This window comes from Sus scrofa, chromosome 1 (assembly GCF_054392235.1).
Source record: "Sus scrofa isolate SSC_HxYL_T2T_F1_AM1 chromosome 1, Sscrofa_HxYL_maternal_Yorkshire_Landrace_v2.0, whole genome shotgun sequence".
Lineage (NCBI taxonomy): Eukaryota > Metazoa > Chordata > Mammalia > Artiodactyla > Suidae > Sus > Sus scrofa.
The window spans coordinates 173,067,820-173,083,737 of record NC_139383.1 but is presented as its reverse complement, the minus strand read 5'-3'; the positions used below and the strand labels follow the sequence as shown (position 1 = coordinate 173,083,737).

Here is a 15,918-nt window from a genome sequence, read left to right as displayed (position 1 = left end):
GTCCAAGTAGATTCACCCTCAGGGATCTGATGGGGCTTCCTAGGAAGTGATCCCAGTCCAGGTGGGGCACTTCCAGACATAGACTGGTCCCAACTGGCTGGCATGAGGCCAAGAAATCATTCAGACCTGAGACACAATCTCCAGTACTTAGCCTTCATCTAGTGGCTTCCTTATGACCACACCCCAAGGGGAGAAACACGCTCCCATCAATTCTGAGTCTGATTTTTAGCTCACGTCATCAGGTCCATCTCACACCTCAAGCAACACATTTAGGGCAGGTGGACCCACCTGGGCAGCAAGTTTGTAGTTCCTCTGGATGAGCTCATCGTTGTTTCTGGTCCCGTAGGCGACAGCGTTGTGTACCTTGAGCACACAGGCATGACCAGGCTCGAAGACCGGCATGAGACCTTGCATCACTGTGCTTCGGAAGGCCTTCCGGTGGACCCCTTCCCCGAAATGCAGCTGCTCCGTGGCAATTTGACCACGCAGGTGGCCCCCAAAGTAGCTACCATTGAGGAAGTCTTCTTCGAAAATGAGTTGACTGAATTCGATCTCTTCATATCCTAAACCATAACACAACTGCAGTTGGACAGAACCATCCCCTAGTCTTGCTCCTTGGCTAATAAGCATTGGCACACAGGGACAGGGACCAGGTTGACCTGCAGAGTCTAGGAGGAGAAACCACCCTGAACGCTGAGGCATAGCTCAAAGGTGAGATGGGTCATTGAGGAGGGTGGAGGAAGATCAAGGCGAGGCCCCAGTGGATCAGAAGAGAGGGGAGCAAAACTGGGGAGACCAGGAAGAGACCTGTAGACAGATCTGGAAAATATAAGCAGTACCATGCAAGGTAATTAAAGGCAAGTTGAAAGGATGGGTAAAATATAGAAGAGGGAGGAAGTACCAATGATAAGATCTGTTGGATCAAAGTTTCCCAATTTTTTTTCCATCGTCACCCCCTGCAAGGATTCTTTAGTTTTTCCCTAATCGCCCCCCCCATAAAATTTTAATACTACAGATGGACTGTGTATCTGGTGATGGATTGTGTATCTGTGCTTAATGCACAAATTAAGTTTTCTTTTGCCTCCCCAAGGCCCAATTTTGCCCTCTTGTGGGTGACACTGCCTCTGCTGAGAATACCTGTGGTGGGTGTAAGAAACAGGTGGGCAAAAACCATAATGAAACAAGTAGAAAGGACACCCTCCGAAGAGAAGGTGGGGAAAAGGACAGAATGATTTTAGATTTGTAGAAAGAGTAAGATTTGCGTTTCCTAACAGCTGTTTCAGAGTTGATTCTGCAGGTGTTTCAGATAAAAGTGGATCCAATGTTCCCTTGAAGGATGTTTTTGCTTTCAATTAGAGATGACCAAGCCAGACTTGTGATTGGCTGAGAGAAGAAAGCAAGATGGCTTTTAATGAAATAAGACTTTTTTTAAAAAAAGGCCTTCCACTCTTAAAGTCAATGAAAACTGTCATCTTTCTGAACATTTAAAAGACAGACGTCATGAGTTATATGAAAAAAAAAACCCACTTCACTTTTCTATTTACCATAGAGAAATATTTCTTTTGAAAACATTTTCAAATCGCATGTTTCCAGATCAGTCTCTGACCAATGTTATCAATTAAAAGTATAAGGAAACAAATTAGCATCTAGACCTAGTGTTTTTAAGAAAGAAAGGGGACAAGTAGGGGATTTTCATATAGAAGTAGGTGAAGTGTCTGTGAAAATTTTCAGAAAAACCTTCCAGGAGTTTTCACAAAGGCTAGCAGATGCCTCCTAGTAATAACCTGTTTTGGGTTTTTGGAGACAATCAGGGCAGAGAAACAGGAAAACAGGTAAGCAAATGGGATATTTTCCTAAAGAAATTAAGGGAAGAGTTCTAGCATAGATTTCATCCTAAGGAATAGAACCAGGAAAAAATTACACTTAAGTTTAAATTTTAAAGTTAGGTAACAAAACAGAGGGACTGCTTTACGCAAACCCAATCTTCCCAATTCTAGTTACATGATGAATTTGACAGTTTTTTCCCCAAGATCTCTGGAGGAATATAGGAAATGTTTTATGTATATACCCCAGAGCCCCCAAAATTTGAGCTATATTTACCACTGTTTTCCTTCAAAAATCTCAAGTTTTCTGGAAGATCCAATTCTTACGAGTTTGTTCTTTAAAACTCAAGTTTAAAGACAAAAGTCATCCCAGACTCTATGCTTAGTAATAGGAAGGAAAAATGTGTATGCCTGACTATAGAGGGGTGGGAATGGGTGGGACAGGTAGTTTCCCCAAGAAAGGAATACATGACAAGCATGGACTCCAGCATCCTGAATAATCCTGTCCATAATCACCAATAGAAGTGTCAATTCAGCCAGGATCAGACAACGCAAGAGAAACACACCTTGGAATATTTCTTTGAAAGTCTGGAGGGCTATCATTATGACAGCTTTGTTTGAATCTTCATTTTGAGCTTTCCCACCAGTTTAGTTTTATTGGATTTTTAGAGATCTACTTGTAAAATGTTTCTTCCTCCTCTAGAGAACTAGCTGTCTAGCGAGAGAGTCCTCCAAATTAAAAAGGGGATGAAGCTGTCATTTGAAGCTTCTTCCTCTGAAAATACAAGGGAAGGGAAAGGACAGGTAGGCTAGCCTGTGAGCAGTGGAACCAGACCCCTAGTCACTGGGAAAAGCTTGAAGAAGGTGCTATCTTCAGGCTTGAGACCCCAATCCAGTGGCAGAGTCACAGGGCTACAACAGCTGTGGCCAGTACCTTAACCCCACTGGGGTCTCATTGCTGACTGGTAAAAACCTTGAGAAATGAATTCCTGCAAACCTGATGACTTCATAGCCAGAACCTGGGGTGGAAATGCCGGTCAATGCCAAGAAGCTGATGAAACAAAACTCTCCTGAAGGTCATTTTGTTTTCTTATATCAAGAAAAAGGAACTTCTTTTGCATAGACCGTTTGGGGGATGGGGAGATGGGGGAGGACTAAAGATTATACAAGTACACAACATAGTAAGACAGGTGGGTAGCCTTTGAATGATTTGCTGAGTGTATTTAAGTTCCTTGGGATAAATCTCACAATATTTGCTAGACCATTTCCAAGATGTTGACGGCTTGCTTTTGATTATTGGATGCTACTGCATCTTGATTAGCCTGTACAGCCTCCTTTTTGCAAAGATTTCAGGTGTTTTGTTTGCTTTAAGATGAGCACGTGTGGTACACACTGGCAGTTTAAAAATTGGCTGTGGTCAGAGTATTTGCCCCACAGAAACTGAAAAAACTACAAGTCGGGGCCTCACTGTCCCACTCCCAGGCAGGTTGAGTTTGCCAGCAGACCACTGGGTGTGAGTGGGCAGGTGTGTGGAAATGAGTAATTTTCCCCAAGAGGAAAACACATGACCAGAAGGGACTGTGGGTGGCCCAGGGGCAGCCCGAGCATTCAGGTGCAGCTGTTAGCTTGTGGCCACCCTGGGTGTACACCAGTGCCAGGGGAAAGCAAAAAATCCTTCTCACTTCCCTGAAGATGCCAGGGAATGGACTTATTTCTCCTAGACACCTGGCTCTTTGGGAGTCTGCTCAGCTGGTCGAACTGGAAAGTAAATTGAAGAAACAAAACATGCTATGTATGAGCCAGAGGCTGAAAAACCCCATGCAGACGGGCTGAATGCAAGTCTGATGCTTCACAGATAAAGTCTAACCCCAAAACCTCCTATGTGGTTCGGACAACCACAGCGACAGTCCGACCTTTCATCATTCACTTGTGGACATTTGCAGCCTGATGCACTTATACCTGTCCGTGCAGTCAGGCTGCAATTGCTTCTGAGTTTTCATTCATTTCCCAATTCCTAATCTCTCCCACTTGGTCAGAAGAACCTGTGGGAGCATAGCTTCTACCATTGTCTCCAGAAGCTATTTCATGCTTTCTGATGCGCCTGTTGCCTCTGACATCCAGCTAAGGTCAGCTTACCTTTCATATCCGGGTGACTCGAAAGTTGTTTGAGAACTAAAAGGCAACAGAGAAAAGAATGCCTTCAGTACACGTAAACTTGCTCAACTGGTAGGGGCTAGTGGTCTCCCCTGCAAACTAGAAAGCTGAGGTTTACCTTCCGCCGTGAGGTTAAATTCAGCTGTCACTTTCCCATAACTGTTGTTGATGCAACAATAATAGAGGCCCTGGTCCTTCGGACCGGCTTGAACGATGGCCAAGGACACAGCGGAGTCATCTCCCGCTCTGCAGTGGGGGACAGGAACGTGGGCATGTGTCACTCTGAAGTCACACTTTAAGAAACTAACCCTTCTCTACCCTCATGACTTCAGCCAACGGGCTGGCTGAAGACAAGGCTGCAATTTGCTGTTTAATGTATTTCTCTGCTAGTAGGAGAGCAAAGAACTGGAAATGTGAATTCTGCGGGCTGTCATTAACAACTCACATTGGTTATAATACTAATCTTGGTGTCCTGAGCTTGAAGGAAATCTGAACGTTCTAAACACAGACACAGAGACAGGAGGAAGGGGGTCTCTGCTGTATAAGGACTGATGGCTTGAGCGCACCTTTTGAGATAGTGAGCTTCCCTAGGAAATATGCTCCAGCCGCCCACCCAGCCTTCTTCAGGTTCCAAGCACCATGCTAGAAACAGAAAGGCCAGTGGTGGTGGCAAGGATGAAGATGATGCTAGCGTCTGTACTGAGGACTTGGTAGGCGACAGGCACTATGCTAATCACTACAAGGTCTACCTCCTGCCATCCTCAGAGCAAATCTAATCAAAACTATTACTGTCCCCAGCTTAAAGAGGAAACTGAGGCATACTGAGAAGCAGCCAGTGGCTTAAGGTCACACAGCTGGTACTCCTGTACCAGGATTTAAGATAGCCTGACTCTAGAGTCCTCATCTTAAGCACCTTAAGCTGCCTCCCCAAGTGATTTGTGATCCCTGTCCCTCAAATCTGGGATAATTGGAATTACAGAAACAACCTTTATGCCAAAGTCTCCAACAGAAAACAATCTGCAGTCCCCCAAAAAAAAAAAAAAAAAAACCACTCAAGTGGTGTTCTACTTTAGCTCTAAAGAGTGACTTTTCTTAAATGTTCTCCAAGCTTGGGTGTGCGCAGTGTATGTTTTGGTTCACTTCACAGTTCAACAAAACCCACGCGTCTGGAGTTCATCTCAATTGCATGTTCAACAGATGTTTGTTATTGGCTGGTTTTTCGATAGAGGTCAGATCTGATTTACACAGGCCTCTTCTGCAATGTACCAACAGCTTTAAAAAATCCAATGAATCACCATACTTCCGCCGTTGAGGGGGCCTCTGTACATCCTGAGTGTACAGCAGGAAGTGGATGTGAATGAGCCCTGTTGTAAGGGGAAATTTTCCTGGACAGGCTGCCAAATTCAGAGTCACGAGGGGGCTGGGGTCACGTCCTTTTCTAGTAGCCTATTGATCAGCACAGCACTTCCATTTCAGAAGGAGGCAGTTGGGGGTCACCAGGAAGGCTGGTGGCTGAGCTAGTATCGTCTCCTGACAAGTTCCTTCCGGCCCCGGAATCCTGATATCTGGCACAGAAACCTGGAGGCCTGTCTTGGCCCATCACTCCCACCGAGGCCTTCTGGGAGGGACAGCTGAGGGGTCAGACTCGGATTCAAACCCTGAGCTGAGCTCCCGCCCATCCCCTGGTCTCATAGCCTCAGTTTCCTCATCTGGGAAAGAGAGGAGAGCAAGGTCCCCCTCCTCAGACGTGTGGCGAAGGCAACTCACACCCGGCTTGTGAGGAAGGGCTGGGACCAGGGCTTGGTCATGGACCATCAGTGTGGGTCGGCTGCTGTGTGCCCAGTACTGGGGGATTGGGTGGTGGGGGGGAAAAAAAAAAAAAAAAAAGGCAGTCTTTGTCCTTGTGGGTTTTCCAGTCTGGGAGGAGATGGACCCACAGAAAAGACCCCTATGAATGGTGAGAAGTGAAAAGAAGTGGTCTTGCACATTTTTCGAAGCAAGAGGGGAAAAGCTCAGTTTCGCATCCTGTTCCCTGAAAAGGACGCACCTTTTTGCCTTTAGGTAAAGAGCAGCAAGGACAGAAGAGGAATGGAGCTTAGCCGGGAGGACGAGTGCAAGAGAAGCCAGTGCCACAAGTGTGATCAGAGTTAACAGTGCCTAAAAGTTAGGTCGGCAAAAGGGAAAGTGCGTCTAAGTGGGGGCTTCTCAGAAGACCCCTTGGATCCTCCAGCAGCCCCAGGGCAGGGGTGAGGCTTGCCAGCACCTACTGCATGCCCTCCAGTTGGAGTGGGGTACAGTGGGGTGAGGGTGAAAGACATCCTTCCTCCAACCAGCAGTGAAAACGCACCTCCAGCAGCGGGCAGCCCTTCCCTCCCCACTGGCCCAGCTGGGACTCTGCACTTCCAAGGTGTTACTCAGTTTTAAGCCAATCTGCTCCTTGGAACAGCAGCCCTTTCCAAAGCCTAGGGCCACTCCCAAGCACCACCCCCCCCAGAATGGAGAACCGGTTCCTGGTTACCAAGGTGGTGCCAATGATCAAGGGAGCATGGAAGGGTGCCAGGCTGGGGTCTTCATGGAGCCAAGACTTAGGTCATCACTGTGCAAGCTACCACTTTCTTCTTGGTTTCCTCCCAGTACATTCACAATGCCCATGTCATGAGAAAGGGTCCTGACACTCAATTCTCAAATTCCAGCCTGTTTAGGAAAAGTGCCCAAAACTTGGGGACAAAGGCAAAAAGATGATTGCAAGTCCTTCGTATGTTACCGTCAAATAGGCTCACCGAGGGGCTCTTGGCTGGAGAAGATGCTCCTGGGTTGGATTTTGCTATGTACTATGTAAACAGAACCTGCCCAGTTACTCTCAAGTTGTAATTTCTCTCTTCTCCTGGACAGCAACCTACAACTCCCAAGGTTTACTACCTGTCCACCGTTAACCGGTTTTGTATCTCTTTGCAAACATATTTGTGTTCTTTTGCCTAGCTGACTCTACAGATTTCCACTCCCCAAACACTTCCCTGAACAGCTTTACCACCTTGCTGGCTCATTATTTAATGAATTAAAGCTCTTTGCTATGTCTTCCTATTATCTTTGAGAGATCGACTTTTTGAAAATTATACCTTGACAAGGCAGTGAGAGGGGGCTTGGAGGGATGTGTCAAGGAAGCATGCAACTGGAATTAGTGAAGATTAGCAACATTTGAAAGCCCACCTGAAATGATATAAGTGACTTAAGACACAAAGGAGTTATAATTCCCAAATCTTCTCGGGCAGTAGCACAGAGAAGGTGTGTGGGTGTTCCCAAGCCAGACAGTGTCGCCAAAAATGAAGTCAACCTCACAAAGAACGTAAAGGCCCTGGCCACTTGTCAGTGGTTGATGGCATGCTTACTAATATCATACCATTTCTAGAGTGAGGCTAGGTTTTCTAAAAGACACTGCAAAAGGAAAAGGGACCTGAAAGACTCAAATACCGACTCAGAGCAAATGCAGAAAAAACAACACTGGTGCCTTGTTCTTGTCTGATGGCTACAGAAAGCACTTTAAAGGAATAGAGGTTTTTTATAAAGCTCTAGGGAAGCTCCTCGATTTAAAAATCAAGCCATTTATTTTCTCCATTGTGATCTTTAAGCCTTACAAAAAACAAACAAGGTAATGACGGCCTCAGGCAAAGCCGCTTTGTTACATCAGCCCAGATAGATTTCCCTGGAGTCGTGTTTTATAAGTGAGACCATAGCTCAATCTTCCATAGCTGAAATTGGAATAATTTCCAGGCATGCACCCAACAGATATATTTAAATATACAGAAGACTCAGATATTTTCCCTCACTTTTTCATTCTCCTTGTGACGAGCTTAAGGGGATAAGAACACCGCCCATGACTCGAGGAGCTGAACTGGGACCTCCTTTGACAGAAAGCAGCTTCTGAGGATTGCCCAACTTAGGCTGGTATCCCCTGAACCGGGGATATGTTGTTTTTCTAGAACGAGCCACACCTCTTCAGGTGTGTCAGACCAAGCTCGATTTGTCAGTTCATTGGAACAAGCACTTATTGCGGAGCAGATGGTTTGGGAAGGTTCATTCCACACAGGATATTCATAATGATGCTCGCTTGTCCCGCCGCCCCCCCCCCTCCGCTAATAACTTAGGGCCCCAGATGTAAAGTGGTTTCCCATCTTAGAGACAGCGGCTTATTCCCCCTCGGTAGAGGCTACTTTTCTGTCCTCACGGGTTGTTTTCTCCTTTTGATTTACCTTCTAGCTTGGAGCTTTTGTCAGATTAATGGGGCTTATGAAACAGAAAATACAGCCAAATATGCAGGAATACAGGAGAGAGATCTTTAACCTTGGGACCATAGAACTTCAGACTGAAAGGTGATTGGACAGGTTCCCCCCATTCCAAAAAATGGAACAAAAAGTTGATGCCTTCCTAAGGTCACCAAACAGGAAGTGGCACAGGCAGGGCAAGAACCCTCCATGCCATCTTCCCTGTCCAATCCTCTGTCCTCTGCTACTTACTCTTCCCTGGGTACTTTAGGGGCTGAGTTTCTGTGTCAATTTTCCTTTCACTTCCAATCATTTACTTTTTTTTTTTTTTTTAAGAACTATGTTGTGAACGAAACAAGCAACAACCATGAAAAGTAACCAGGGCAGAAAGCACACCTTCTCTGCGCTTGGGCTATCAGCTTTGAGTCTTTTGTCCACATGACAGTAGAATCTTCATGAATCTCTGCAAACTGACAGCTTAATTTTATATTTCCAGGGTGGTCGGGGAAGATCTCGGCTTGGATCTTTTTCAGCAACACTGGAGCTGGAAATGAGAAATTCATAGGGAGAAGTTTGTGGTCAGTGTTCTCATGAGAATCACAAAGAGCTCTAGGGCAGGCAAGAGACTTTCCCATTTAGTCACATTTAATGCTCACCAGGAACCCAAGAGACAGGAATGATTATTACCCTCCGTTTATGGATGAAGAGCTCTAGTGTCTGAGGGGAGATGTTGCTTGCCTAAACAGTTGGAATATAAATTAAAAACCCTCTCACTTCTCATTACTTAGGATTCCTTAAGCAAGGTCTGCAATGCAGAGTGAAAAGAGAACTTGAGACTTTTTTTAAAAAAGATGGGAGGGACAGGGATTTGGGCTACCTAGTCAATAGAACCTGGGCCAAATAAAGATGCTTTTAGATGATTTCCAGATGATATGGGTCAAAATTAAAACTGGGGATTAGGGAGTAGAATAAGGTCTGGACTAGCGTAGTAGTGAGGTTAAGCTCCCCTGTATAGAGGGTAAATCGACAATGAGTTTTGTGCAGAAGAACACGCATCCATTTTTCCCCCCTTGATCAGCTGTCTTTGAAGACATCTTAATGTATTGCAGTGATGTCGGATGCTGATCTCATCAGCAAAAGAGAACTGTCTACTGCAATAAGGAAACGGTTCCCTGGGGCTAGGCTAGCTCTTTGAATATCACCTTTTAAAATGAGGGATGAGAGCTGGGCACACAGTATGTAAGTATGTAGTTACTCGGAGTGGCCACTGGGCGGCAGCATAGACAAGAGGAGGGTTGCTGACCGCCAGGTGGAATTTGGCAGGTAGTTGAGGTTACTGGAAAAGTATCGGTCTGTCACACACCGTTTCATAATTACATAGCTTTGGTAAACAACGCATCATACACTCCACAGCCAAGTCCAAAGTCACCAATACTGATGCTTTGTTTGTTCCATTGCCTCAGATTCCTACTGTGAAATTGGCAAAGCGCCTCCCCCGTTTCTCCTTGGGGAGGGCAGATGCTCATAACAGAACGCACGTTTAAAAGCTTTTCTTCCCAAGTAATAATGGGCTGCTTGGGTAACATTCAACTGAGAGTAGGCTCAGGGTACCAATGAGAGTCTTGGAGAGATAGGAAGCTGGCTTGGTCAAGAGGCCTCGGGGCTTTGGAAAGGACCCCTATTTGTGTAGGATAGAGGGAGAAATGCACATGAAGGAACTAAAAGCCTAAGAGTGAAGCCAGGTTTAGCTTCTGTGTACATTCTGGCCAATTGTTGAGAACAAAAGGATAGAGAAGTCCCCTGGTGACTATATAATAACACTTTGGTGGAACTAAATTTTGAATATATAAAAAAAGTTTACTGTTTCTTTCAGACTCACCTAAGTCATCCCCCAACCTCTGCCCCCCAGGCTCTGCTCCTTGGGGCCGCAGACCTTCATGCCTGGGGGAGGCCAAGGGGTTCTGGAGCTCAAACCCTCCAGCAGCATGTGGTCTCCTGGATGGAGGAGTACTTTCTCCCACAGTAACTAGCGTGACCAGGAACAAGAATTTCAAATAGATTCTTTCCCTCAGGGCTAAAATCACTTCAGTGATCTTCTAAAACATTGAAACATTTCATTTCAGTCTCATGTTTTAAAACATGTATTCTAGAAACCTGGCTGGATACCTCCAATGTCTTTGGAAGGCAATCTTGTGCCCCATCCTTCCTGCGGCTGGGGGCACGGAGCTGGGGCTCAAGGCTGGAGGACTTGGGTGAAAGGAGGAAATCCCTCCCCGGAGTTAAGGAGCCGCAGTGTCCTCTCCAGCACCGGCAGGCATGTTGCCTCACTGCCATCTTTTCTGACTTGTACCAGGTTTCATGCCAGGGGAAAGAGTTCAGAAATAAGAGGTTAAAATCCAGGTTTATGGGATGGAGCTTGGTGTTGACGCGATTCCAAGCAAAGCAGAAGTGACTATCGTTACCAGGGCTCTGAAACCTAGAGCAGAGATTTTTTTTGGGGGGGGGGTTGGGTAGGGGGCTTTAGATTCAGATACAGGGAAGGGGGAGATGGAAATTTTATGCCTACAATCGGAAGAAAACCCCAAGTCCAATCAAGCAACTTTTAATGAAAAATCAGTTTAAAAGGAGACTCCTAAAGTGTACCTAGAGTTTATTTCTAGAAATCCTGCTTAGCATGTTGTCTGTTTATACTGATTAGCTACACGATTAATGCTTGTTTATCTTTTAAGGTATTTAAGGGTAATTAAACAAGCGTCTAAATCACTCTCCCTCAGTTAAATACACAGGCAGCCCATTTAGGTGGTCCTTCCAACAAATCACCCAGGAACTGCCTCCTGAATCAAACTCCGAGGTTGCCCCAGTGATCTGTGGTTTTAACAAGTCCCCCAGGTGATCCACAGGCTTACATGGCCAGTCATTTGGTCACACAGCCTCGATGCCTGCCCAGGGGACATGCACCTGAACTGCAGAGGACTCAGGCGGGCACAGGAACTTGACCTCAGGTCAAATCCCAATTTTAAGGGCAAGAGGGAGCAATAGACCCTCCTCACCTCTTCCCTCAGGTTTGCAAGGAGGCCTTTGAGGGTCTTCTTTCTCATCGGTGCTCGATACCGAGGGTTCAAGTTTAGGACTCTTTTTAAGAAGAATCGTTTTCTTTCTCACGTTCTCTCTCTCTTCCAATCTCAGCCTCAGGGCAGCCACTCTGGACAGAATCTTCCTCTTTACACCCTCAGCCAAACACCCACTCCCTGGGGTTGCTTGCTTCTCCTTGACCTTCTCTGAGCCTGTCCCTGCCGGAGGGGCCCCTGGGAGGCTGCCAGCCTGGGCCACCACGTGGCCAGCCTTCTCCTCTCCCAACTTCTCCCCATGGCCCAGGGTGGAGCCCTGTTGACAAGGGCCTTGCAGCACCTTAGGAACTTTCTCTGATGCGCCTTCTCCGGAAATGAGTGCCAGTGTCACCGTCGGGGAACCCGATGTGCCTGGGGGCTTGGATTCCCCAATTGGGGGCCCCTCTATTTTACATTCCTCAATGTCATGGCTTCTGGAAAAGTCTGTGACACTGCCTTCAGATGACATAAGAGCCCCCTGAGTGAGACCACTAGAAGGGGGCAAATGGCTCCCATATTCGCTCTTAACAGCTCCCCTCTCTGAGTCAGAACATGCATTCTGGCTTCTGGGCTCCCTTAGATCATTCCCAGGGACATCATGACTTTGACCTGTGGAATGGTGACTATCAGCTCCAACAGATGCAGGAGTCATTACCGCAAGATGGCTAGAAAGAGGTAAAATGGGGAAAACTAATTCTGCTTTGTCATTTTTCCTGGGTTCGGGCTCCCCCGAGCGCCTCTCATTACCGCCTTCTACTGGGCTTCTGCTGCATCTGCTTGGAATGGTCTCCCTTCCTTCAACAGGACCCAGGGCTGGCAAAATGGCAGACTGCACATCCCCCTTGGCTTTGTCATGTTGACTTTGTCCTGCCTCCCCTCTCTCACTGTCCTCTTGACCTTGGGTGATGCTGTTTACGTTTGGAATGTTTTCCCCACTTGGCTGGGGGCACAGAACTTGCCAGACAGCGGGCTGGACATCTACTCTCTGGGCGAAGTTTCCATTATTCAATTTCCTCTCCACTCTGACCTCCAGTGGGGGTTCAGGAAGCTCTGGTGTTTCCACCCTGGCCTTCCACTCCATCATACCTGGTCCTTCGATGGGATCTACAGAGGACTCTAGAATTTGAGGGCAGGCCAAGAGCTGTTTAAGGAAGGCAGGACGCTCTATCCCGAGGGGATTTTGACTCACATTAACATTTTCCCTCCTTCCAGTTTTGGAAGCCTCAGGTAGCAAGTCCGACACACACAATTCCATTTCATCCACAGGATCCACAGACGACTCCAGGAGTCTGGGTTGGCTCAAATACTGGGAAGGCAGACTGCTCCAGTGTGTGTTGCTGGCTTTGTCTTTCCCTCCATGGATGTCTCTGTTGTTGGCAGAGGCTGAGCCAGGCCCAGTCCGAGGACTGCAGGATGACGCTGCTTCAGGGGAGGCCAGCTCAGGCATGGCAGCCCCTGCCTTTAGAACATCAGAGGCAGCCCAGACCCTGTCAGGGATCATGAGACCACCTTCCAACTCATTGCACTTAGAACCTGTCCATTGTCTCGGTGGCCAGGTTTCTGAGACAGAAGCCTCTAGAGTTATAATCTTCAGTTTTCTACCAGCTTCCCCATAGCCTGGACCGCTCTCTTTAGACCCCTCCGGAAGGAGATTACAGAGAGGTGGAACATTGCTGAGAGCCCCCCTGGCACTTTCCGTGGTAGATTCTGCCACCATGGACACACTAGTTCCCAAGCCTGGGCTCTGCCCTCTCTCCTCCCTGGAGTTGGCTGCTGAGTTGTCCAAGGGAACTAGATTTATTTCCCCTTGTACAGATGCTGTGGGCAAACTTTCTTGGAAATCTGCGTCAGGAGAACCCTGCTGAGCCCTCTGTGTTGTCTCACTTCCTTTTTCTGGGAAGTTCTCGTCTAGGCTCCTATCGTCTGCTCTGTGCAGGGTCTGCCTCTTTCCAGACCAGTCATCCATCTGGACAGGAGAAGTGCCACATAAACTCTTTCCCTCTGGGGGCTGAAGAACACAGACATGGGCTTCTGGTCCACTGGGAGCCACCCGAGGTAGCTCTTTTGAAGATTCAGTTGCAGTACTGTTTAAAGTACGACCCAACTGTGTATCGGGAGGAAGGTGGGAAGTATTTTCTCCCGGGGCCCGAGGTAAGCTCTCAAGGCCACCCGCATGGCTGTTCCCAGCCATTGAAACAGGGAGGTATTTGAGTGGATGGACTTGGGTGGCAGTGCTAAGAGCTGATGTGTCCCCATCCTCCCCGGTCACCTTAGCACACTCAAGATTAGCAGTTAACATTGTTGGCGTCTCCTGGGAAAACACTATTGAGCTATGACTGGCCCACGTGTCTGCAGTTTCCTGGGCTCTGGAGCCCTCGTCACGGCCCTCTTTAAAGCCTACAGGAGAGCCATTCTCGGAAGAGGGAGGCTGCCTTTCCTCAAGCCACCCTGAGTTGCTGGGGCTCAACCTCTCCTGGCCAGCCTTTACCATGGAGGCCAATGCGGAGGTGGAATTCTCCGCTTTGGCTAGATTGTCCCCAGGGGCATCTTTACTGGCTCTGGGAGCAAGGTTCCAAGTGAAAGTGCTGATAAAAAGAGGGGGCATGGCAGAGTTCCTCTCCTTGCTGCTTTCATATGTAGACCAGGGAGGCTCAGAACCTCCTGTCTGCAAAAGGACGTCCAGTGTCTTGTCATCAGGGGACCATAAATCTGATACTTTGTATTGACCTGCCAGCTCAGAGTCCATGGAGCAAATTTCTTGAGGCAAATATTTACCAACTGGGGCTCCAACCAGAGAACCCATGGTATCACATGTTTCCTGGTCACCTGCTTCAAGGCACTCCGTCCCCCACGCTGCTTCTCTGTCCCTTGGCCCATCACACAGAGCTTCCAGGGTGGGGACGGTATGTACGAGTTCAGGGGAAGCGACAGAGGGAAGCTGGGGCCCTCTGGGGGCAGGGCTGTTCCCCTGGGGGAAGTGTACTGACAGCTCGCACAGGGGCATGTTTTCACTACTGGCTTCCGGGGTGTTCGGCGCAGGTCCTAGGTCTCCCCAGGAACGTCCAGGGGCATGCCCTGCTCCATCTTGGTTTTCTTCCTGCTGTGGGTCTCGGGCACAGTTTTCAACCTCCAGGTATTGAGTCAATGATGCATTTTCTTTGTGGGTCCCTCCCAAGTTGGGGAAGGAATTTGTCGTGGTCCCAGTGGATGCAGACTCTGAGAAAGCTGGCATCTGGCTGAGAGAGATTCGCTCCCTGCCTGTTTCCTGAATTTGCACCTAGAAAATGAGAAGTGGTATTAATAGAATTGTTCCCAAGAGATCCCACAATAGGGCATAACTGCAATCCTAAGGGTGTTAATTCTTGATGACTCTAAATACCAGACAACAAGAGTAGCATGTAGGACAGAGCTAAATACTAATCCTCCAACTCTAGCTATTAGAGACTTCCTGAACAGGTTAATTGTTCCTGAAGAAATGCAGATTGAAGCAACTGCACATTCCTAGGACCTTTGGTCAAATTCCCCATTATAAGCAAAAAGCCTTCTGACAATCTTAATGATTTTTTACCCTCCTCTCAGGGTGGTGGGGGGGAGATGGAAAGTGCATGTTAACTTTTGAGCAACTAAGTTACAAGAGCTAGTGTGTCTTTCCAAAAAGATAGCTCACCATCATCTTAAATGAAATACCCAGCATTTGTAAAGTAGCAGTAACTTTGTCCCTCACATAGGCCAGCTTGCTAGTTGTTACTGAAGAGTAGAGAAGCTTGTCTTTTGAAACCACCTCTGAGGTAATGGAGTTATGATTGGCCATCAGCACTGCCAATCATTTTGGGCCCAGGAAGGTTATAAAATCTTGGACTGCCTCCCCCAGTTTAAGACAGATGTCCTATGGCCAGCAAACCATAACCACAAGCAGTAGGGCATTCAGGACCCCTTAGGTTTGGGGAAGAGAGTAGACAGGCAGAGAGAGAGAAAGGATGAAGGAAGGAATAAATCCCACATTGTGAGGCTTAAATTCCCATGGTACTATTTGACTTCTGTGACGCTGGATATGGTTCAAGGACGAAGCAAGGTGACTCAGATCTTGCCTCTTGAAACTTAACTCGACTATTTCTAAACATCAAGATTATGCCCAGCCAAGGAGAATGGAATTGCCCATTTTCGGCAAGCATATCCGTCTTTGCCCCCTGCCCCCAGGACTCCCTCTAGGAGGCAGACTTGTTCAAATGTACAGGAATTGATGATGAGGCTTCAAAAGGTGAAGAGAGTCTCAGCGCAGGACCACACAGAGCTGAATGTTCTTCCAAGTACACAACTCTAAGGTCCTGACGCTTATTTCCATCAGTCACGTGAGAATCGGTCACTGCCTTCACACACCGCCAGTGGCAAAAAGCAAGAACCACACCTCTTTGCACACTACCAAGGCTGCCTGCTGCCGGTGACTCCTCATTTTCTCCTTAAAGCTACTCTGATGTTCACTTCACTCACATTTGATTGTCATTGACGTGCTAACTGAAGAAATTTAGTATTTAACTTCCTTGTGCTATAAACTCCATGAGTGCTAGGACCCTTCAT

The 15,918-nt window shown here is 47.3% G+C and overlaps 1 protein-coding gene across 7 annotated transcripts in view; it reads right to left on the bottom strand.

Annotated features, from left to right (window-relative positions):
• Window positions 1-15,918, bottom strand: part of ALPK2 (alpha kinase 2) — a 158,945-nt gene that overhangs the window by 27,094 nt on the left and 115,933 nt on the right. For 4 of the 7 annotated variants that reach the window (XM_001925970.8, XM_013993295.3, XM_084977451.1 and 1 more), the window contains 5 exons: window positions 11,287-14,620; window positions 8,633-8,780; window positions 4,096-4,223; window positions 3,960-3,995; window positions 289-563 (listed from right to left, as the gene is read on the bottom strand). In XM_001925970.8, the coding sequence (XP_001926005.6) occupies window positions 289-563; window positions 3,960-3,995; window positions 4,096-4,223; window positions 8,633-8,780; window positions 11,287-14,620 (3,921 nt within the window). Of the gene's footprint in view, window positions 1-288; window positions 820-3,959; window positions 3,996-4,095; window positions 4,224-8,632; window positions 8,781-11,286; window positions 14,621-15,918 lie in introns of all 7 variants that reach the window. The other 3 variants (XR_014816133.1, XR_014816136.1, XM_084977460.1) reach the window with 3 other exon arrangements.